Below are 22,885 nucleotides of genomic sequence, written 5' to 3'. Positions count from 1 at the left end.
AAGATTGCTGCATGTTTACTGTCAAATGTATTAACAGCACAGCACAGTATACTAACCCAGGAAGAAAAATGCACCAGGACAAACAGTGATCCAGATCTTGTTCCTTTATTTACTTTTTTTTTTTTTTTTTTTTTGAAGATAGAAATTATTTTTTTTCCTGTAAACAGACCTTTCTGTCTAGTAGAGCTTAACCTCTGGTGTGAACCCCACAAGAGACTTTGAATTTAAGGCAGTACTTCAGTGTGATGATAAACTGCGATGTTAGTGTACATACAACAGTATCTAAATCTTATATGTAGCTCAGCACAGTAAAAAAAAAAAAAAAAAAGTGAATACCTGAACTATGTGGCAAATGAAAACATCTTTATTACAAACTGTTTAGATATCAAATGGGGAAAAAAGCAAACAAGTCATGTCATTTGCCTCTGATCACGGCTCGTTGCCGTTGACACACTTGTGCTGCTCCATCCGGCTCCTCCGCAGCGCCTCGATGTGTTTGGCTCGGAGCCAGCTGTCTCTGGACAGCGAGGTCTGACCCTGGCTCAGAGACAACAACCTACGGACAGATTCGCAGAGAGCCACATCTCAGTTTTAATAAGCTGCCAGTCTGAGACGATCTATGAGATGTACGAGCGAGTTAAAAAAAAAAAAGAAATTGGCTGCGCTGAGGCGTGAAGCTATCATCAGCCTGTTTATGGTGCTTTCAGTTTTGATTATAGCTTATTGCTTAACACTCTAAAGTGCCTTAGGGGCTGTTATTATTCTCATGAATGAAAATTAATTAAATGCTACATAAAGGCAGTTATATAAATCACAACCCACCTCGCCACAACGAGCATCCTGTGCAGGTCCTCGGCAGATATACTCTGGGGGTCATCCTTCCTCATGTCTACAAAGTCATCTTCAACTGACTGAGTGCAGGAGGAAAAGGAGACACTTAATTCTTGTATGCAAACTTATAAAAAGAGCTGCTCAAACAGACTGGGTACATGAAGAAACAGCTACCATACTAGCTGAAACTCAACTCACTGTATAAGTATAAGAGCTTGTCTCACCTTTGTCACTTCATCTGAGATGCTGTAGTCAAGCAGCCGAGCCACACTCAGGTAGATTCTGAACTTGTTGAGCTGTGATGAGGCCTGAGAAAGCATGTGCATGGTGCTGAGATACTCCTCCAGGTGGGATGGAGCGACCTGAGTCTGCAGGTGTATCTGACAGTCAGACTGTGGAGATAAAGAATAATATTGATTGTGTGCCATAGAGGAAGTCCATATCCAGAAAGGATGTCTTTTTTACTAGGTGTTGCTATGCAAAAGTTTCCCTGTGTGCTGCATGCCCGCCTACTTTGGCATATTATCAAAACTTCAGAGCACGGCAGACAGGATCAAAGCCTTGGTGACGGTTAAGCATCTGATCGAGCCGAGCCTCCAGCTTCTAATCAGCCAATAGCTGCTCGCTGTAAACAGTAAACACAACCATGTAACCATTGTGACTTCTAATGAACCGTGGGAGTTGTTTACAGCATGCTGCCCTTCACTGCTCGCCTAATAGCAGGCCGAGCCTGACGCCTCTCCCGGGATTGTTCCCGTGGCACACAGCTGCCACCATGGCAACCCATTAGACCAGCACACAGAAATAGCGCACAGCACATTCCTCAGGCTGTTCGCAACACAGCGAGACTCTGGTTAAAGCCGCCGGCTTGAAGGGCTGGCTGCGGCCGACCGATGTCAGCTGAGACGACAGCGTGACGCCGGCTGGAAACAACCACCAGTGTCTGACACGGCTCTGCTTCGTGAGACACCGGAGGAAACCGAACCCCTCCCCTAGCCGTAGCCGGGGGTGGGGAGCGAGGCGAGGGTGCTGGGAGGGATCCGCGATGGGTGGGAGTGAGCTTTCACTGCGTTCTTACCGGCAGCAGCGAGCGGCCCTCTGACGCGATGAGCACGTTAATATTGCAGGGGAATTCCATCTGATGGTAGTTAAAGTCATAATCAACCTTCTGCCACGAGATCAGGTTCCCCAAGGCCGTGACGTTACGCACACCTGCAGCAACAAACACAACAGAGTAACAGATCCAACCCAGTTCAGTCACAAGGACAGGAAAAATGGTGGCGTTTGAGTCCTCGCTGTCGACCTCTTGTGGTCTTCTAGAAGACCCACCTGTTGTGTCCAGCTGTCCCTGCTCCAGCTGCGTTTCATCTAGGTAGAGGGAAGTGTTTTTGGCCAGCTGCAGGGCGCCGCTCACCAGCCGGTTTGCCACATAGTCCTTCTTAGGCACCAACCGTATCTGGTTCATGTTCTGGAGGCTCATGCCCAGGTAGTGTGACTGCAGGGGAAACAATGTTGAGTGTGTCTCAGTTCATCCAGATATAAACCAAGCAGTACCTGCGACCGATTGCGCTGATAACTCACAGAAGGCACGAGCTGCTGGATGATCTGATAAAGGCGCTCAGTGTACGAGGCAACAGTAGGACAGCCACTCATGTTCAAGGTAAACTTGCCCAGCGGGAGGACGTCCCGTCTCACATACCTACAAGAAAAATAAAAGTGTGCTGGCGTTAGTTTGAAACCATCAAATAAAAAATTACAAAAAAAATAATAATCAGGAAGCTCACATACTGAACTTTACGTACACGTTAGAAATGAGATGCAGAATGAGGTACTCGGCTGCAAGAGCATCACCCAGGAGGACATGAGTCAAGTATGCCAGAAGCTCTTCTCTGACAGAGGGCATCTCGCTCAGGGTCGAAGCTAAAACTGAGGAAGAAAGGACAAAGAATCAACTCAGCTCCAGTCTGAACCAGTCGCTGCATTGTTCCTCTTATTAGAAAGCTTTTCAAGGCAAATGAACTTCAGTTTAATGGGATTGTTTTCCTGCTTGATTTCAATACTTCTCACACTTCATTAAACATTCCTACAACACTGATGGAACAAGTCGCCCTGCTTAAGCGATATTATTTATTAATGAGATCTGACAGTACATCTGTCCCGTTATCTTCTTTGATAATTACTGAAGCGACTTCCTTGATATCCATGCACACTTTAGTAAACACCTCAGACTGTTTTTAAATGGTGTGTTATAAATTAAGACAGTGTGAAAACTCAGCTGTCGGAAGTAAAGTACACAGTAATCCTGTCAGAAATGTCCATTTATCATAAGCAACCAAATGAATGAGTTACTGCTGTGCATCACATGCTTAAATGTGCACAAATCTCTCATATGGGAACACTCATGGGTAAATGTTTGATGCTACAGAAACTAAACTTCAGCTCTTGTTAATGTTTTACTAAAACCTAATGGAATCATGAGAAGGACTCTGCGAATCTGTTTCGGGCTTTGACAACTAGAGTCGAAGGAGCGGTGCGTTTTCAGCTCTCTGTGACTTTTACTGGGCTAGCGCTAAACTTTAACCAATATGGAAAACAACTACAAAACAAAACGTCCACATATTTACAGACTACCCGTAATCAGTGTGATTTTATTTTAGCAAAAAGAATCTCTGAGCAAAGCAAAACAAAACACAGACCATGTTATCACGTTATGCTTATCCAATTCAGATGGGCTAGAGGTTGTCCCAGCAATCACAGAGGAAGACCGGGGTCACCCTGGACAGGTCGGCACTGTTTTAGGGCTAACACACAGATACACAGAGACCCCCTTTCACTCTTACATCCACTCTAGGGCTGGGCATCGTCACTGATTTCTGGAATCGATTCGATTCGAATTGGGCGAATTTTGCCTCAGTCAGAAATATTATAATTCTGATCACGTATCAGTACATTTCCATATTTTTATATCTATAAAAAGAAAGCTGACACTTGCGAGACTTTATCAAAGGTGTAAGCATCACAGCAGATGCATTTGTGTCAAAGTAGCTGAGGATAAAACTCAGAAAAACATGAAGGCGACTTTCCTGGCCTGGGATTTTATAACAGGTAACCTTAAAAATATTCTGCAGTAGTTAAAAAACGAAAGAAAGTCAACCTATGAACGTTACCTGATACTGCTGAAGTGAAGCAAAGTTACAGCGGTTTTATTAGAGACACGGCTAATTTTAAGACGTTTAAATTTGTTCAGTAGCGTATTGAACGGCAGAAATTAGGCTTTCTTTTCGGAAGTAAGTAAAAGGAAAAAAAAAACAGCGGCCGGCATGTTGTAATGAAGAAAACAGATTTTTAGACGGGAAACTGTTTTTGAAGAACAGAGAGAGAGAGAGAGAGATGTGATTTTATCCTGGTGGAAGCAAAATAGCAAAACTAAGAGTGAATTCATGATGATGTTTATGTGAAGCGTAGTTTGGATCTTCTTTTGCTGCTGGTTCACTCAATATTGTTTGGAGAGAAATAAAACCTGCAGCTTCAGAATCTAGTGCAAAAAGGACGTAAACACAAAGCGCAGACCTGGCGAAACATCAGAATCAGCGAGCTGTCAGCCCCGACCGTGTCCGTGCCGTCGGGTAAGAAAGGCGACATCTCACTGATTCTGATCCGTCGGCGGGTCCGCGCTTTGTTTACGTCTTTGTGCAGAATCCATGTACCTGCTCTCATTTACTGTTTTAGCTGTTTGGTGGTTGTTGTAATTTTGTGAGGTTTAACCTGAGATTCTGGCGTTTCGGGCAAAATATATTTACATTTTAAAATCGATTCAGGATTTTAATGAATCAATTTTACGTTATCCAAGCTAGAATCGATTTTAATCGATAAATCGATAATCAGAACCCACCCCTAATCCACTCCTCTCACCAATTTAGAATTGCCAGTTAACCTAAGGAGCCCGTCTTTGGACTGTGAGAGAAAGCAGGAATACCGGAAAGAGCCCACTGAGCTACACGGAGAATATCCTGAGTGTTAGATTTGACCCCAGGCTCTTTTTGCTGTGCGGCAACAGTGCTAAAAGTGCACAGAACTGAAGGATTCTCATGCTTCCTCCAGCACCGAGGGCGGCTGAAGAAGCTCTGTATCACTAAAGTATTGCACAGTCACCGCAAATAATATTTATGTAGTCAAAGCAGTTTAAACGTGTCGCCCACATTGATTCAGCATTAATAACTGATTTGTCTGCAGTGCTGGAAGCATCGGGTTGTTTACTTAATGTTTTTTTAATAAAGTTTGACTTCATCCCTCCGGAGGAATGAAGTCAAACTTGCCAAAAGTGTCTCTTCTTCAAGTTGTCAAGTGAAATCTAGACAACCCCAGTACTCAGGCTTATTTAGCAGAATGTTATGTAAATGAGATTACATTCAGCTATCTCATTAAAATCTGTGAAAAAAAAAACCCTGCTGCGATACTTATTTTTGTAGCAGGATTATGAAATATTTTCCTGGATGCTTACTGGCTGTGTGATTGGCATGTAACATACACGAGGAAAAAGAATGAAGAAACTTGGAGGCCTACTACTCTACTGTTTGTCCTTACAAGCACTGTTGTCCTCCGAGGTGGCGGCAGAGGGCAGCAGGGGGTTGTTGTGCTGCAGCTGCTTGGCGTAGAGCATGTGGAGGCGTGGAACGAGCGAGGCTGGCGGGCAGTGCACCCTCTGCTCCTCTGCCGTCTCCATGGACTCCGTGGGATCCAGCAGGTTTGAAGAGGCGTCTCTGTACGGAAACGTCAACAATGAGAAACAAACCGAGCAGATCAGGGCAGGGAGGAAAATCAAAGTACGTGTCTTACTTCTCGTCGGCTAAGGCACTGAGAGCGGGACTGACGGAGAGGATCCCGTAGACCTCAAGCATGTCGTTAAGTTTGAAGCTGTCCCAGTCCTCATAGACCTGCCAATGATACGCACATTATAGCATGTGTCCTAAAACTCTCCTCATGATAGCTGTATCGTCTCTAAAATCACCTCTTTGTTCAAAACGGTTCAGTACTGGAAGAGGAATAAACTGACACAGCGCACCTTGACTAGGCAGGAAGGGCCTTTCTCTCCCGGCAGGGGGAAGTTGAGGTCGAGGTGGGAGGCAGATGTCGTCTGGCTGGAGGGAGCTTCTGTCTCCTGCCGCTTACAGTCGCCGTTGCCGTGATGTTCTGTGGGACTCTGAGGACCTGCAGCAAGGAAAAATAAAACCGTTGTCAAAAGTGCTTTTTAAACAGGATTTTCAACATAGCCTTTCTAAACATGCTATTTTCTTTTATAAAGCACAAGTTATTTCTATTTGCACAATAATGCAAGGAAAAAAGGAGTCTAGACGATGCTCACAAGGCAAGGACGGATCCACAAAGTTATCAAAGCGTTTCAAAAATGACAGTAATGACACAATAAAATGATATAATGTAACTGATCAAGAGCAGCTATAAGTTGGACCTTATGCTAACACTCTTATTCTGACCAACAGTAAATTTGACTTTATCGAACGAATGCCGATTCTGAACACTCGTACCAGCGTGCGCTTCCCTCTGCTTCTGTGGCTGCGTGTCCATGTCGTCGTCTTCCTCGTAGCTTCGTTTCTGTCTGCTTGGCACGTACGAGGTGGAAGGCACCACTCTTGCTTGGCTGCTGTTGGCATATCTGTGCAACAGAGTTAAGGACAACTCGGAGCAGCAGATCACAAGATATAAATGCACATTTCACGAATGCCAGCTGCGTAAAGAGCGATTCTATGTGGTCTTTTGCAAGCTGAGGATATCTCTTTGACCCAGGGGTTTTCTCCGGGGATTGGCACACAGTAGAAAGTCTGTCGCTCTGCAGTTACTGTGTTTTTAGAGTTAAAATCCACCTGCAGATGAAACACCCGTTAACAACCAAGTTGGAGCTAAAATGAGCCATCTACAGCGAATGAGTCTTTGAAGAGACTCACCCCGCATTCTGTCACGTCTTTATACTTCCCACATCGCAACGTCTGTGAAAGAATAGACAGAAAAAGAGGATGAAAGATGAAAACAGCTAAGAGATTATCAAAGGGCTGCACTCGTACCAATAACAGCAGGCGAGAGGATAAAGAAGTGCGTACTTTAGCCTGTGTGGCTGGATCGACAGTCTCATAGACTCCCATGTAGAACTCTGGATCAAACATGTCTTGGATGAAACAGCGAAATTTCACGAGGCTGTTGGGCTTCAGGTAATGCATGGGGATGTCGTTGAGAGATGGGACCTGCATCAAAGTGTGCAGAAACAGATTAGGAGCCTGTCATTCGTGCACATGTTTTTGTTGAAAGTGTAATTTGTATTACCAAGGTGTGAGCGTCCTTCTCTTTCAGTCGATCTTTGAAGAACTCCACGGCTCTCGCCTCCCAGCCAGAGCTTGGATTACTCTGGGAAGCGGCTGAAATATCAAGAAGGCATAATTTTATTGGCAAATCAAAACTCAAAGTTGGATAAATGGTTGTTGTAGAGCAAAATTAGCTTAGCTGGGCTGCATTAGATGAAGATGTTCTGTCTCACTATGGAAAGCGCCCTCTGGTGTGAGCAATCATGGAAGCTCCACTACCACCACAGACCAGTCCCCCAACCTGTCCCCCAACCAGGCATTTTCAAAGTACATCCTCGCAAAGATCAAAGGTGCTCCTCCCACTTGTTTGCGTTCAAAACTGTCTTAATTTTTTATGTCACTGATTCAAAGTGGTGGAAAGATTCCTTGAAGATCCTGGTCAATATTGACGTGACAGCATCACACAGTTGCTGCAGACTTGTCAGCCATGATGTGAATCTCCCGTTCCACACAGGCTGATGTACACTGTAAATGGCCTGTATTTGTATAGCGCTTTACTTAGTCCCTATGGACCCCTACATTCAGTCATCCACCCATTCACACACTGGTGATGGCAAGCTACATTGTAGCCACAGCCTGGGGTGCACTGACAGAGGCGAGGCTGCCAGACACTGGCGCCAACAGGCCCTCTGACCGCCACCAGGCAACGGGTGAAGTGTCTTGCCCAAGGACACAACGACCCAGACTGTCCAAGCCGGGGCTCGAACCAGCAAGCTTCCAATTACAAGACAAACTGCCAACTCTTGAGCCACGGTCGCCCCCACACTGTGGACATAAAGGGAATGGACATGGTCAGAAACAACCCTCAGTTTGGTTGTGGTTTTTAAATGATGCTCAGCTGGTACTAAGGGGCCTAAAGTGTGACAATAAGATATCCCTCACACATCATTACACCACCAGCAACCTGAATTGGTGATGCAAGGCAGAACGCAGCCATGCTTTCATGTTGTTTATGCCAAATGTTGATCCTACCATCCAAATTCTGCAGCAGAAATCAAGTGTTCTGCTGCTGTAGCACATCTGCCTCACGTTTTGACATGTTGCACATTTACAGATGCTCTTCTGCATATCCTGGGTCTAACAAGTAGTCATTCGAGTTACTTTGTTGCGTTCCTATCAGCTCAAAGCAGACAAACCATTGTCCTCTGATCTCTAACATCATCAAGGCATTTCCACCAGACAACTGGTCCTCACTGGATATTTTCTCTTCTTCTGACCAATTTTCTGTAAGCCGAAGAGATGGTTATGGGGGAAAATCCCAGTATATCAGCAGTTTTTGAAATACTCAAAGCAGCTTGTCTGGCACCAACAACTATACCACATTCAAAGTCAATTAAAAACACATTTCATCCAATTCTCATGCTCGGTCGTCTTGCCCATGTCTGCGTGGTTAAATGCACTGAGTTGTTGCCATGGAACTGCATATATTAGAGAGATTAAATATGTCTTATTGAAGAATTCAACAGATGTACCTAATGAAGTGACTAGTAAGTGTATAAATGTAATATGTTGAGCAAAGAAGTGAGACAGGGTAAAGAGAAACCCTGTTATAATGTGGGGGTTTGGAAGGAAAATAGATAAAAGAGTTACTAGAATTACATGATACAACATGTCTAAAAGATATAAGCAACTTTTATTAATCTTAAATATAACCGCCCCCACCAGTGACACGTAAATGTCAGTCCTTTAAGATTTTAAGGAATATGTGGATTTTTCCGCTTATTCTTTAAAATCCGTCTCCGTCTTGATGTGTGGCAGTGGCGTGTGTACAGTAACTACACGAAAAAGTGTAAGACAAGTGTAAGTCATTTGCTTTTTCGAAGAGAAAGAAAAAAGAAAACACACACAGCCACCTGCAATGTGCAAAGTTGGCATGGTACGTAGTCAGAGAGCTAACTAGCTAGGTTCACGCGTTAGCCCTACTGAGTGAAGTTCCGGTGTCTTACCAAACATCCCCTCAACAACACCAACGGGGTCGTTAATCCAGTCATGTGTGGAAGGCATGGCTTAGATGGTGATAAAGGTCCGGAGATTAGAAAATATATCAAAGAAAAATCACAGTGAAAATACCAGTTTGTTGACTTTCCCCATACACGGGATCGCTGAAGTGAAGGGCGGGAAATTTGCGTCACCAGACGGAGAGCGTAGTGGGTTTGTTTTGGGTACGGGGACCAACCGGAGCACGGAGGTGCGTCATAACTCTCCTTCAGGATAGGCTGGGTGTTTTTCGTTTGACTTTAAATTCCTGCTCTAGTGAAGAAAAGTAAAGAAATAGTCTTTAATATAGAGCTACTTCTATTTTTTAAAGATACAGTTTATTGTTTTTTATTTAAAAGATCCAATATTACAGTGTAAGTAATCATCCTGGTCTATAGGTGGCAGTGGTGAGCGAGAGTGTTTGTTGTAGCTCCAACAAAAGAACTGTGGCGAAATTGCCTGCGTGATTTTAGTAGATCTGAATAATATGTGCTACGCCGCTTGTAGTCGTGCAATCTCCGGTTAATGCTTTATAGCTCAGCAAAATCTGCAAGCGCAGTGAAAAAAACAAAAACGCTCATTGGAGAACTGAGCGTGTCCTGTCTGCCTGCTCCGGTAGTGGCTACGTGTAATTCTCGGGGAAAATGGCAGATAGAAAAAATAATAATGCTCCAAACACCAGTGCAAATTTACTATTCAGCGCCGCTCCAGAGTTTAACTTCAATTTGCCTTTCATGCCAGTGAGTCAGGCCACTGGTCCGGCGGTGCTGTCAGGAGGTGAGACGAGATGCCGACTGAGGAAATGTCCAAACATTTGCGGGTTCGTTAGCAAGCTAAGCTAGTTAGCAGATTGGGTTCCCGTATCGCTATCGGGGCTTACTGAGTGTAAAAGTAACAGAAAGAGAAAGAAACCTTGTCCGAGTAGGGAAGCGTTTATCAGGCGTAAGGTTAGGCTAACTGACAGCGATGTGTTGTGGTCAGACTGGCAGCTGTGTGATGTTTTATTTTGCACGTATGTTTCAGGGTCACAGGCAAGACAGTGTTCTGAGTTAATTGGAAAGATAACGTCCTGTTACAGGGATTTAATGATGCGACATTCTGCTGAACAAGCGCCTGATAAACATGTTTCCTCTTTTTATACTTTAAGGACTAAACAGTAGAAAGCTACAGCTCTGAGCACATATTCTCTATCTCTGTGATTTAATGTGTGTCAGATGTTTTTGCATAGATACTAAAACATGTGTTACACTTTTATTCTCCATGTCGGTGTGCAGTAGATGACTCCACTGATGTTGGAGAAGAAGACAGCTTTGTAGGTCAGACATCTGGGAATGGACATGCCCCGTCTACATTCAGCTACTTCTCCAGTCCCATAACCAGTACTGACCCATTTGCATCAATAGGGCATTCTCCATGCCCCCCGCCAGTGCTGTCTGCAGCCCCGACCACAACGGGACACGTTTCTGTTCCCAGCAGTGTCACCATGATTCCACCACAACCCCCACCTGCCAGCTCACAAATGAACCCTTCTCCTTCGATGTTTGGTAGTGCAGTTTACCAGAGCCCCATGGGGCGTCACACTCCTCCCCCTACCACAATGACCCCACCGCCTCCCCAGATGCAGCCGCAGAGCCACAACCCGTACAGACACACCCCCACCAGCAGCAGAGCTAGTCCTTATATTCCAGCTCCGGAAATCATGCCGCCAACACACACGCCACAGCAGAATCCCTACTTGGTCAGCTCGCCACCGCAAACGTTCTCCCCATCAGGACCCATGTATACAAAGGTGAGTGTCACACCGGTGTTGTTGATCAAAGGGTTTATTAACTTATTTGGGAAGTTAAATCACATCTTTCTCTCTTCAGCCTCCTCCCACGCAGATTCAGGGCCCTCCACCTCCACTTCCAGCCACCACAGCTGGAGCCGTCATTCCTGCTGTTCCCATGATGCCGTACAACTACAACGTCTATGAGCCAGTTCAGCCTCACTGGTTCTACTGCAAGCAGGTGGAGTCAAAAAGCGTCTGGCTTCCTTTCAGTATCTTTGACTCCCTTCAGCTTGAGGAGACGTACAACTCTGGTACGACAAGACACGTGCAAATTTGTCTTCCTGAGAATCTAATTTTGACCTGAACTGCACAGTGAAGTTTTTTTTTTTTTTTCTTCATTCTTTCAGTTCAACCAGATCCAGAAAGTGTGATCATACGCACAGACGGAGGGAGGTATGACGTGCAGCTTTATGACCGCATGCGGACTGCAGTGTACTGGGAGGAGGAGCCTACAGAGGTCCGACGCTGCACCTGGTTCTACAAAGGAGATACAGATAGTCGCTTTATTCCTTACTCTGAGGAGTTCAGCGATAAGCTCGAGGTTTGTCTCAAAAATACTGTTTTTTATACCCTCTGCATTGTTCTTTATTGATTTAGTTTAGGCTGCACTGTTGTAAAAGGAAATTATAATATTGTATTATTGCATCATCTCTAGGCTGAATATAAGAAAGCTGTGTCTACCAACCAGTGGCACCGCAGGCTGGAGTTCCCATCAGGGGAAACCATTGTGATGCACAACCCAAAGGTAAACCCCTGTTTGATTAATGTGCTGTAGCGGTCTGATGATGTAATTAGCTTTATAGTTCACGAGCATTGATCTGTTTGCCTTTGTAGGTCATAGTGCAGTTTCAGCCCTCCTGCGTACCAGATGAGTGGGGCACAACTCAGGACGGGCAGACCAGACCCAGAGTGGTGAAGAGAGGAATCGATGATGACCACGATGAAGTGCCTGATGGTAGACAAGTTCCGCTGTGCTCAAAATAATTTGCTCTAAGTGTAAACACAGTTTGTATCATCCACTAAGTGTAATTTTAGGAAATGAAAAGTATGATAAGGTATTCCAGAGGCATTAGAAGGACTTTTTGATAGCTGGTTGGGTGCTAGGTGAAGTATAATGCAGCCTCATTCTGACTGTAGTTCACATTTTATGCACATATTTAAGATTAGAGACATCTCTTTCCAGGTGAGCTCTCAACGGTGGATCATCTTGTGTTCATGGTTCATGGAATTGGCCCCGTGTGTGACTTGAGATTTCGGAGCATGATTGAGTGTGGTGAGTAATGAAGTAATGAGCAGTCACACTGCAGTCGTGTAACGATGTGTACAAAGGAAACGTTAAAAATGCTGTTTTGTCGTGCTTTCAGTGGACGACTTCCGTAATGTGTCGCTGAAGCTGCTGCAGAGCCATTTTAAGAAATCGCTGGATGAACACGCTATCAGCAGAGTGGAGTTTCTGCCCGTGCAGTGGCACACGGCTCTACATGGAGATGCAACAGGGGTGGACAGGTGAGGGGGACAAGGGTTTAACACCAAAGAGGCCTGACACACATGTGGTGATATTATAAATAGCTCCTGACTGGATGGAAACACTGGACTTACTCTCTTATTTTAAATTGACACTGTTTGTCACCTGTAAGTCCTTCATCATTACTCAGAGATGGGTAAACAGAACATTTATTGGACACTGTCATTATATGCCGGAGACAATTGGTGCCTCAGTTCACCAGACATCCTTGCAGGACCTTAACAGACTTATTTCTTGTTCATCTTTGCAGGAGGATAAAGAAGATCACTTTGCCCAGCACCGGGCGTTTACGTCACTTTACCAACGAGACCTTGTTAGATGTGCTTTTCTACAACAGTCCCACTTACTGCCAGACCATCATGGACACTGTTGCTCAGGAGATTAACCGACTCTATGCCCTGTTCATGGAGAGGAACCCGGACTTCAGAGGAGCAGTGTCAGTGGCAGGACACAGCTTAGGTAATAAACATGTTTAATCAGCTTCTAACCTTTCTGTTTTTTCCACCATCACTTAATTTTTCTCCTTGCAGGTTCTTTGATTCTCTTTGACCTGCTTTCAAATCAGAAGAATGCCTCACCTGGAGGGGCCATGCCAACCATGCCCGCTGCTAACGGAGAAGTCAGACAGGTCACGCCCTGACTAATTTAAATAAATTACAATATACTGTAAAAATAAAACAAACACCGTGCTCTTTTACGTTTATTTGTAAATGAGTTTAATATTTTCAGAATAAAGGTTCGGTATGTAATTGTAAATTTTGCTTCTCATATCAGGTGACGGCCCCTGTTGCACAGGAAAATAGTGCCGTCACCCCTCCAGCTGTGGAGGAGCAGCCCAAAGAAGACGGGGAGGAGTTTGAGGATCTTGCTGCTATGCTGGAACATCTGGGCCTGTCTGAATACAAGAGTACCTTTGATGAGGAGAAGATTGACATTGAATCTTTTGTAAGAACACAGTCCACCTTTTAGGAGCTGAGATATGTTTTAGAAGTATAAGAAATCTAGTTATAAATGTAAACTGTATAAGGTCATTTGAGAACATCGGGGGTTTTATGCAATATAATGTAATTCATCTTATTCTGACCCTTTTATATTCTCTTAGCTTATGTGCACAATTGAGGACCTGAAGGAGATGGGTATCCCACTTGGTCCCAGAAAAAAAATTGCCAAATTTGTGAAAGAAAGAGTGAATAAGCAGGTAAGTTTGTCTGCTGAGTATCTGCGAGGCTTGCAAAATTGTGATTATGGACCCGCCCCACTCATGGTTTCATGTTCACAGGCTGCACGCCAGGCAGCTCAGGAGAACAAAAAAGAGGTCAAAGAGGTCACTCAGACTGCAGCACCTCCACCAGCAGCTGAAGTTCCCTCTGATCCGACTGTGAAGAAGCTTCCAGTGGGCAGCACAGTCTCCTCTGTCCATGTGGACTACAATTACTTTGAAGTTGGAACGGGGCAGGTAAACACATCTGTCTTTCAGCAACAATGAGCTGCTATTCTGAAGCAGAGCTGACATTTAATAAACTTTTTGCAGGTGTCTGTCATCTACCACACTCTGGACTTTGAGCCTGTGAATTTCTTTGCCTTGGGTTCTCCAATCGGCATGTTCCTGACTGTACGAGGACTTGAGAATATCGAAGAGACGTACCAGCTGCCCACATGCAAGGGATTCTTCAATATTTATCATCCAGTATGTGTTTGTGTATTTATAGCTATTTGTAACATGTTTTATTGTCTCTGGGTCAGATTTGTACAGTATTCTGGTGTGCACAGGCATTTCATTCACTAGACTAATGTCTTTTAGCTGGATCCAGTGGCTTACAGGATTGAGCCTATGATAATGCCAGACCTGGACTTGAAGCCTGTTTTGATCCCACATCACAAAGGACGGAAGAGGCTTCATCTTGGTATGGACCCAAACACTCAGAGCAGAGCTGTCATTGTTGTAGTCACATATGAGATTAAGTTTCAAGCAAAAGGAACAAAAAATAATAATCAGGTTTTAACTGTGAATGCTGACAGATACAGAGTTAGTTACTGAGCCTAAGCTAAACTGTTCAGTATTTTTGGCCTCTCTGCCGCTTAAGGGTGGAGCGTCCCAATATCTGCAATTACACAGCACAAAGACTCTATTCTTGCACTTCAATTGCCATGAAGCAACGTAGTGGCAAATAAAACTGATTCGTTTTTTCCTTGGCTGTGCAGAAAAACATTAAGGTGACAGCAAAATAAAGTTTCTCGTGGTGGTTGCTTTTTTTTTTTTTTTAAAGTGTATGTAGGTTTCATTGGTTGTGCGGAAATGGGCTTAGGTGTGATTCTGTGTGTTTCAGAGCTAAAGGAGTCTCTCACCAGGATGGGCTCTGACCTGAAGCAGGGTTTCATCAGCTCCCTGAGGACTGCCTGGCAGACCCTCAACGACTTTGCTCGTGCTCACACCTCGAATGCCCAACTTCAGGCCCAGCTGGCCATCGTGGCCAATCAGATCGAAGAGGAGGAGAAGCAACAAGTGCACGAAGGTGAGTGCGGCTCACTTGTGAGTCTTTGTTTGACTATTTTCTGTACTGTTAGATCAACCGTTTTGATCTGGTTTGTCACAGAGCATAAGATTCCAGACAACCCTGAGCTTCAAAAAGAAGACGACGAGTCTCAGGTGAAGATCGGGATGTTAAACGGAGGAAATCGCATCGACTACGTCCTGCAGGAGAAGCCCATTGAGAGTTTCAACGAGTATTTGTTTGCCCTCCAGAGTCACCTCTGCTACTGGTACAAGCAATCTCATATTAAAGACCTGTTTGTAGTTGCAATTTGAATGGAAACTTGAGTATTAAGCAGCTGAATGGCACAGACTGAAAACTAAGTCCATGTTTTTTGGTATCAATTAATAATTTAAATATTTACTATGTGCAAAAATAACAGGTTTGGTGGTTTCAGCCTCTCAAATATGTGATCCTTAATAATTTACCAAGTCCTCATATTATTTTGGTTTCATTAAAAAAAAAAAAAAAAAAAAAGACTTACTCTTCTGCAGTATAGATTTTTTTTTTTTATTCATTGTTGATTTTTAGGCCCTTTCCTCACAGTACATTCTTACCTCGTTTCCATCAGTACCTTTTTAGCTCGACTTGATTCAACTTAGTTTTGATAGTTTTTCATTAGGTGGTAGTACCTGGTACTGGGTGGGTATTACCTTCTTTAGTACGTGCTCGGCCGGCGTTCCAAGTGATCACAGTTAATCCGAAAATGTGAAATCAGACTGCATGCCACCAATAGGCCAGACGATGGTGTCACTCGATGAGTCATGAGAGTGACTCCTTCACAAAAATCCAAACCACCATTTTTGAAACCTGGCAATGAGAAAAATACCCCACTGTGGTCCCAGAGTCTGACAAAAAGCTTTAATGACCCACGTGGAGGTGGTACTCAATTGTAATGGAAAACGACTGCAACAGAATCGAGTTGAGTCGAGTAGGTACTAGTGGAAAAGAGGCGTATAAAAACTGCACATAAATGATGGTGAGTGACGTCTGAAGTCCTTTAAGCTGCTTCGGTGACTGTCTGAAACCTGTGTATTAACACTTGTGTTGTTTTGTAGGCAATCTGAAGACACGGCTTTGCTCATTCTCAAAGAGATCTACAAGACCATGGGGATCCATCCAGAACAGATGGCTCATTAATACACAGAGTACACCTGTCTGCTTTGGTCCCATTTAGTTTCATGTATTACTTCTTCACTGGGATTTTGATTATTTTTCCTTTTTTTTTTTTATTGATGTAGTTTATTATATACAGATGAATAATACAATTGTATTACGCCATTTGTCTTAAATTAAGAAACATACAAATGAGCTCGTTGATTCAAAGAAACTTGACAAGTTTGATATTACATTTTTATAGTATAAATTATAGAAATGGGGGGAGGGGTCAAGTTTCCCAAGAACATGTATCAGCAGATCGAATACTAACAGCAGAAAGGAAGGAGCAGAAGCAAATGCAGCCTTCTGTAAGTTTTATTTCATGGCAAGACTCAAAATAAATCATCACCTTGCTCAAGTGTTTCGTTTGGATTGTGTACTGCTGATGTTTTCTCCTGCAGGGTAAGGAGAGACTCGAAGACTATCTACAGAAAGCTGGAATATTTGCAAAAACATTAATAATAAAATAATTACAGTACCAGATGAGACCTGCTTCCTCTGTGAGGGAGAAAAAGCACTTCTTGCCTGCACTATGTAATCTTTAGACAGCTGTCCTCATTAAAATTACCCCTCTAACCTATGAACTGTTCAGCTGTAACATTATGTGGAATAAAAACCAGCAGCTGTGAATACGGCTCATAGTACTGTCTGCATGTAGGCACATATTTAACTCACATGTATGAAACAATGGAATATTAGAAAAATATTTACAAGCATGACTGTAACATTCAATCCCAGTCAAGAAGTGGGAATCGTAGTGCTGGGAATGACGCTCATTGTTATCTATACAATAATACTGGTCCACATACACCTGATATTGTAGCGTTGCATGCAGTAAGCAGATCTTTGCTCAAGTCCTTGAACCATTTGATCAACATGCTTTTCAGGTGAACTCTTTACTTGGAAACAATCAGCAATAAATGAATGATAACAGCGACTCACTGTCACAAAACACAAGTTCCCTTTTTTTTTTAAAAACCCATACTGCCCCTCTCACAGAACTTCTAATAGAAACAGAATATTATGGCTCCATATACTACTGCCAAAATACTGAGTGAAAGATTATAAAGTGTTTGAGGATCAGCTGAAACTTTTGGCTTCTTTTGTTCACTATGAGAAAGTGCAACATCTTTACAGTTGTCAATAAATTATGCAACTTGTTATCCTTTAATGTGTCTTTAGTTTGATTTAAAAAGCCTGTCCAAACACGCAACAGCTGCCAGAAATCATCTGAATGAGCTGAAATCTTTCTGAAGTCATATTTGGCTGTAAAAGGTGCTAAAGAGGCTGGCTGCAGGTCAGGTGCTGTGTTTGAAGCAGGCAGGGTGGCTTAATGAGAAGTTGTCAAGTTCAAAGTTAGAAAGCGCATGCCTATTGATTTGATTTCATGTAACATATTGTCAACCTAAATCCACGAGATACGTACCTGTTGTTCTTCCCTCAGCAAGTTAAGTATTGCTAATTATGCGTCAGCTCTTCAGTAACACTTGTTGCCACGTTGTGAACTTTCACATTGACTAATGTTCATTTTTGTACATTCATTTGTCTACAGCTGTGCGGTGAAATGCAGAAGGATCCGTGTAAACATGTCTTCGCTGTAGTGCCTTAACGATATCAGCACCATGCAGTCTTAATGTAGAAATGATGCTGGGTACGCAGAGGCTCGCTCAGTCCTCTGTTTTGCTCTGTGTCTTGAAGGCCTGCTTGCGTAGGTGAGCCTCGATCTCCTCGCGGAAAACCAGCATCCCCAGGTGAGAGTGGGAGGCCTCGTTCATCGCTTTGGACTGGATGCACATGCGGTACTGCTCCGGCGTCAGCTCGTCCGCGCACTGCTTCTCGTGCCACAGGTGGAACAGACCCGACACAGGCGTGCGGATCACTATCATGTCACTCCGCAGATACTTCCTGTACAAGTGGACGTCTTCCACCCCCCAACCTTTGACTTCAAGATCAAAACCACCTGCGGGGATACGACCCATTTAAAACATGTTACGCACAACTGTCGCGTCTAATAAAACAAATGATTGGTGCTTACCGATATTTAGAAAGTCGGAGCGATACTGGCATGTCATTCCAAATCCAAAGTCTCTCCAGAATCCAGCATCCTTTTTATGAATCTATTTGAAAACAGATAGTCATCTCTGACACACAGGTCACCACCAAACCAGCTTTCTAACACGTTGGTCAGAATGGGAACCTTTACACTTCTTACCAGCTGGAGTTCAACAGGTGGAGCCAGCTCCAAATTTCCGTAGACAATGGCAGGATTGTACAAACTAAACACGACAGGATAGAAGACTTTCTTGTCTGTAAAACAGAACAAGCAAATTAACCTTTGGCTGAGAGCAAGAGCACTAAAAGAGTATAATGAATGTGAGCCAATTAAACCTACTTGGAGCAGCGTGGAGACGACAGGTGTTAAGGAACTCGAGTGTAAAATGGATGTCCACATCACAAAAAAACATTAAGACGTCGCCTTTCTTCCATGCGTGAGCTCCGATATCCAAACCTCGACCTCGGGAAAACTCCTCGTCCACTGGGATGAGAGTGTAGTTGGAGAAGCTCTCCTCCCTGTAAAACAAAACGCCTGATTTTTAACAAATGCCTCATATGACATATTAACAAGCCTATTAAAAGGTCTTTCTGTTCAATAGACTCACCTCGACATTTTTTCCAGAGATGACGTCACCTCCTGTAGACCTTCCTGCCCAAAATAAACCACCGTGAGATGTACCCTTCTGTCATGCTGTATGCACACCTCCCTAAAAACACATGCATTTTTCAAATGGATTACAAGGACACACAAGGCTGCAGTGCTTTCCACAACAATGGTGGAAACAAAAGCCAACACGTCTAATGAAGGCCAAGGGTGCTGGCTCATGTTTAGTGGAGAGGGATGGATTTAAGATTCATTCTCACCTGAAGTTTTGCAAGAACTGTGAGAAAGTTTCTGCTCTGCCCGCTAGTGGCACAATGATGTTAATAATCATTCCTGATGTTTCCACAGATGTGCTCCTGACTTTCATTAAGGGCCCAAAAGGCCTGAAGAGTGTGACGTGGCGGAAACTGCTGGAATCCTCTTTGGCAAAGAAGAGCTCGTAAAGTGTCCCTTTGTCTCGCTCTGTCCGGTACAGCCCTGCCAAAAGAAGACAATCTGAAAAACACTGAGACAGGCTGAGAAAACGTACCAGTTATCCACTAAGTGGCACTAAATGCCAAATTCAAGGAGAATTTCTGTTTGGCACTACTGCTGCGCATGAGTAACGCGCAAACACAGACACGTAGCATAAACTTTTGTCCCCATCCTTGCTATGCAAAGGCACACCACAGTCTTAATCTGACTAGCTCTGACCCCTGCAGTTTTGTCAAACCTTAACTATCTCATGTAATCTCCTAACCACAACTCTGACCAAGCAATATACACTAGCCAAGGAGCAGGAGTCATGGAGGGTCATTGCAGCTGAGAGTGCAGCTTATGAACTTTCAAATGTATTTTACGTTTGACGCATCACTTTTGAGGTCAAGCTTGTTCTGTCTGAACTTGAATCGGACCTTTGCCGATTGTGACATTTTGGCCCAATATCAATGTTTAAAGTAACAATTTGGCTGATTTTGTTTTGTTGTTTATTGTTTTCCTGGAATAAGGGGAAAATAAAGAAATATTCTAAAAGAAAATAAAAGATGTGCTTTAATTTTGACTCGTTTTTTCCAAAGGTAGCTGCAAGGTCAGGGACCATCGTCACTAACTTCTGATGCACACCCAGTCACTTTGTTCTACAAGCGAGCCTGAAATATAACAGAAAGCATCAAGTTCAGAAAAGAGCTTCAAAGGCTTTCAGAGGGTAAAGAGTTAAAGTCTTGCAGCTCACACAATTTGAACATTTAACCAGTGCAACATTTATATTCCTAAATACAGACTGTTCACAAAATCTGATAACTGTCATATGCCAACATCAATCAATAGGCAATATTGGCCAGTGTTCATCAGATAGTGTATATCAGTGCAACCCAGTGCTCCTTTGTCTAAATAAAATGTACTAACCAAATCAGATTTGGAACAAAGGCTCAGTTTATTATTCTGGATCGTTAAAAATAGATTTTCCTGGTGATTTTTTTTTTTCAACGAGTCTATTCACTGAGTGGAAACTGTTAATAAAAGGTTCATTTTGAACACTGGTTACAGTCATTGCCTCTTACTCTGTAATTTAACTGAGAGTCTCACCTTCAGTAAAGTGACCATCTGTGTAGGTTTGCCTCTGCATCGGCACATCATCCTCCACACCATCCTCCTCGTCAGGGTTGTTGATGATGTCTAGTGCGGCCTCAATGACCTCCACCAGCTCATCCCTGCGGTCCTTGCGGACTGGTTTCTCCTCTGGGTGCCGCGTTAGCCCCATTTCCAGCTGGTACACCTTGGAAGAAGTAAAACTCTCAAACGGCACCAAGGCATACTCGCTTGGAAGGCGAGCTCCAGTGTTGACCTCAGCCTTGTCGATCTGAGAATGCAAGTACTCCAGCAAATCTCCAGGCTCTTGGTCTTTATCAGCCAGACCCGGAACTCCTGGAAGCTCTTTTTTCTCTTGGAGAACTTTCAACTTCTCGCTCATTTCCTGTAATTCCTGCTTAAGCTGGGCAATTTGCCGCTTCAGACTGGCAGCACGGTTCAGGTGGCGCTCCTCCTGTTCCTGGAGCAGGGCCTGGTAGTATTCTTTGCCATAGGTCTCCCCTGGTAAGATCAGGCTGACGTCTGCTGGTGGAGTGCACTCCAGCAGGTATGCAAACAGCAGCAACACCAGCAGCAGAAAAAGACCCAGGAAGAGCCAGCGGACCCGACCCTGAAGTGGCAATCCCCGCCTGGGCATCACGTTCTCATAAAAGCTATAGCTGACAAGCCTGCATTCCCTTCGCCCCGGACTGCTCACATTACTTAAAACAGGTTTCTGTACATCATCTTAGAGACATGGGTGTGTAGATCATTTTGGAATAAAGAGATCTTGTTCTTTGGCTCCAATGCATCAGTATTTCCACACATAGGTCCTGTATAAATCCACAAAACGATCAGCTGTTAAAAACACAAAAATCCACAATCAGAAAAAAGGCCACAATCCAGGATCCCAATACAGGGACTTTTAGATAAAAGCACTGATGACAAAACAGTAGATAATCATACAATGACATTTAATGTGTTACCTTTAAGCAACCTTTCAAATAAACCAACCTGCTATCTACAGTTTCCTTCAGTCAGTAAGTTTCTTTTGAACATTTATCCGACTTCTTCACTTCAAAGATTCCGTTTAAACCTGAGGAAGGAGGGACAGCAGGGATTAGCTACACCTGGACAGCTAACACACGCCAGCTAGCTCTCAGCCAAACAACAGCACACAAGGAAACTGGTGGGCGAGCTTCACAGAAAGCTAGCTACAAACTGACTTCCGGTGTAGCTCTTTCTCTTCAAAATAAATGCACGAGCTTTGTGCAAAGGGCTAGACCAAACACTCCAGATTCTGAGAGGTACCTTCTTGGAATGAAAGTGGACAAAACAAGTGAAACACACACAGCGTTCAAGGCCGATTTGTGATTATCTTTTTAATTACAGGCTTGGTAAATGTCACACAAGGCTCACCAGTCAAGAATCCCTGGTTAAAAAAAAGAAAAGAAAAAAAAAGGCAGCCTTCAGGAGTTTCCACGCCTAATATCGTGTCAACCAGATACCATGTGCAGCAGGTTCTTGAAGGTCACACAGCTCCAAGCTTACACTTACAAAGTAACCCTGTTTTCAGGCTCTCACACCCAGATATAAATCAGTCTCTAGACAGCTATAATGAAATAGGGCTCTGAATCCAGCCAGAACTGGAACTGAGCTTGTGCTGATGTTTTAAAAGCCGTAGCTGTCAAAATACTTCTTTGTACATTTATTTCTTTAACCTTAATGCTTTCTTCTAAAATGAGATCTTGAATGTTTAACACCAAACACAGAAATATAAAATATTAATGATTCTTATTAACATTCTAAAAGGCAAAACGCAACTATGATATTAGTTTTACTACTCACACAAAGAATGTCTAACGCAAAACTGTTCTGCTGATGATGTGTGCTGATGAGAGTGCTTGTTCAACAGTTTGGAAGGTGTGTGTGTGCGCGTGTGTGTGTGTGTGTGTGTGTGTGTGGGGGGGGGGTGGGGGGGGGGGGTGTTAAGTCAAGGACAAAGTAACACAAGGCTGCCTGAAAAACAACAGAACCAAGTCATGCTAATAATGGGAGACTTTCAAACTCTAAGCTACTGGCATGGCGACAGAGAAAAGTTGGCTATATTTCCAGAAAAAAAAACTCTTAGCCTAAAACCTTTGATAATTAGATTTTTTTCCCTTGTGGCATATTTGGAAATTTCAGCACCTTTAATTATTTTGAAATTTGCGACATTACAGGCAGCACATCCCCTTATTTCGAAAAAATTCGAACCGGACATGACTACAGTTCTGCTGCTAGCTTAGCGGTGTTCCGCGCTTCACTTCGCTTTCGGGTTTTTATTCTTACCCGTTAGAAAGCCTCTGTTACCCATAGTACTCCCCAAACGTTCACTCACCTAATCCCGGCTTTGTCCATTCCTGCCCCTCATTACAGCTGTCGCATTTTGTGTTAAACTAGCAGCAGTAGGTAGGT

General features: G+C 43.6%; 3 protein-coding genes across 9 annotated transcripts in view; 1 reads left to right on the top strand and 2 right to left on the bottom strand.

Moving 5' to 3' along the window:
- Nucleotides 1-89: 89 nt before the first annotated feature.
- mcmbp (minichromosome maintenance complex binding protein) lies at nt 90-9,338 on the bottom strand. 2 transcript variants are annotated; one of them, XM_026190620.2, is made up of 16 exons: nt 9,149-9,338; nt 7,165-7,256; nt 6,945-7,085; nt 6,792-6,833; nt 6,621-6,710; nt 6,375-6,504; nt 5,894-6,039; nt 5,668-5,765; nt 5,416-5,591; nt 2,634-2,757; nt 2,413-2,530; nt 2,161-2,326; nt 1,910-2,043; nt 1,056-1,223; nt 823-911; nt 90-556 (listed from the first exon to the last, which is right to left on the bottom strand). In XM_026190620.2, exons 1-16 carry the CDS (start codon nt 9,204-9,206, stop codon nt 430-432), a joined length of 1,899 nt encoding a protein of 632 aa, XP_026046405.2. In that variant the 5' UTR covers nt 9,207-9,338; the 3' UTR covers nt 90-429. The 2 variants fall into 2 exon arrangements, with proteins under 2 accessions (XP_026046405.2, XP_026046406.2); XM_026190621.2 differs by having other exon boundaries at nt 9,273-9,332.
- A 73-nt stretch (nt 9,339-9,411) lies between these two features.
- sec23ip (SEC23 interacting protein) lies at nt 9,412-16,582 on the top strand. Of its 3 annotated transcripts, none has more exons than XM_026190618.2 (18): nt 9,412-9,553; nt 10,454-10,968; nt 11,048-11,261; nt 11,358-11,551; nt 11,666-11,755; nt 11,845-11,965; nt 12,194-12,283; nt 12,375-12,516; nt 12,786-12,994; nt 13,066-13,163; nt 13,310-13,480; nt 13,638-13,733; nt 13,815-13,991; nt 14,067-14,222; nt 14,337-14,439; nt 14,863-15,048; nt 15,130-15,295; nt 16,125-16,582. In XM_026190618.2, the coding sequence occupies exons 2-18, from the start codon at nt 10,663-10,665 to the stop codon at nt 16,204-16,206; spliced, it is 2,601 nt and encodes an 866-aa protein (XP_026046403.1). In that variant the 5' UTR covers nt 9,412-9,553; nt 10,454-10,662; the 3' UTR covers nt 16,207-16,582. The 3 variants fall into 3 exon arrangements, with proteins under 3 accessions (XP_026046403.1, XP_026046401.2, XP_026046402.2); XM_026190616.2 differs by lacking the exon at nt 9,412-9,553 and adding an exon at nt 9,619-9,956; XM_026190617.2 differs by lacking the exon at nt 9,412-9,553 and adding an exon at nt 9,620-9,956 and having other exon boundaries at nt 10,457-10,968.
- Nucleotides 16,524-22,885, bottom strand: part of csgalnact2 (chondroitin sulfate N-acetylgalactosaminyltransferase 2) — a 6,441-nt gene continuing 79 nt past the window's right edge. Inside the window, exons 1-9 of one of the 4 annotated variants that reach the window (XM_026190623.2) lie at nt 22,809-22,885; nt 21,415-21,524; nt 20,447-21,286; nt 19,144-19,360; nt 18,885-18,986; nt 18,617-18,795; nt 18,437-18,531; nt 18,260-18,341; nt 16,524-18,184 (exon numbers count right to left, since the gene is read on the bottom strand). The exon at nt 22,809-22,885 is cut by the window's right edge and continues 79 nt beyond it. In XM_026190623.2, the coding sequence (XP_026046408.1) occupies nt 17,892-18,184; nt 18,260-18,341; nt 18,437-18,531; nt 18,617-18,795; nt 18,885-18,986; nt 19,144-19,360; nt 20,447-21,086 (1,608 nt within the window). In that variant the 5' untranslated portion in view covers nt 21,087-21,286; nt 21,415-21,524; nt 22,809-22,885 and the 3' untranslated portion in view covers nt 16,524-17,891. The remainder of the gene's footprint in view (nt 18,185-18,259; nt 18,342-18,436; nt 18,532-18,616; nt 18,796-18,884; nt 18,987-19,143; nt 19,361-20,446; nt 21,287-21,414; nt 21,525-22,808) is intronic. The other 3 variants (XM_026190622.2, XM_080287960.1, XM_026190624.2) reach the window with 3 other exon arrangements.

This window comes from Astatotilapia calliptera, chromosome 13 (assembly GCF_964374335.1).
Source record: "Astatotilapia calliptera chromosome 13, fAstCal68.1, whole genome shotgun sequence".
NCBI classification, from domain to species: domain Eukaryota; kingdom Metazoa; phylum Chordata; class Actinopteri; order Cichliformes; family Cichlidae; genus Astatotilapia; species Astatotilapia calliptera.
This window is presented reverse-complemented; position numbering and strand designations above follow the sequence as displayed.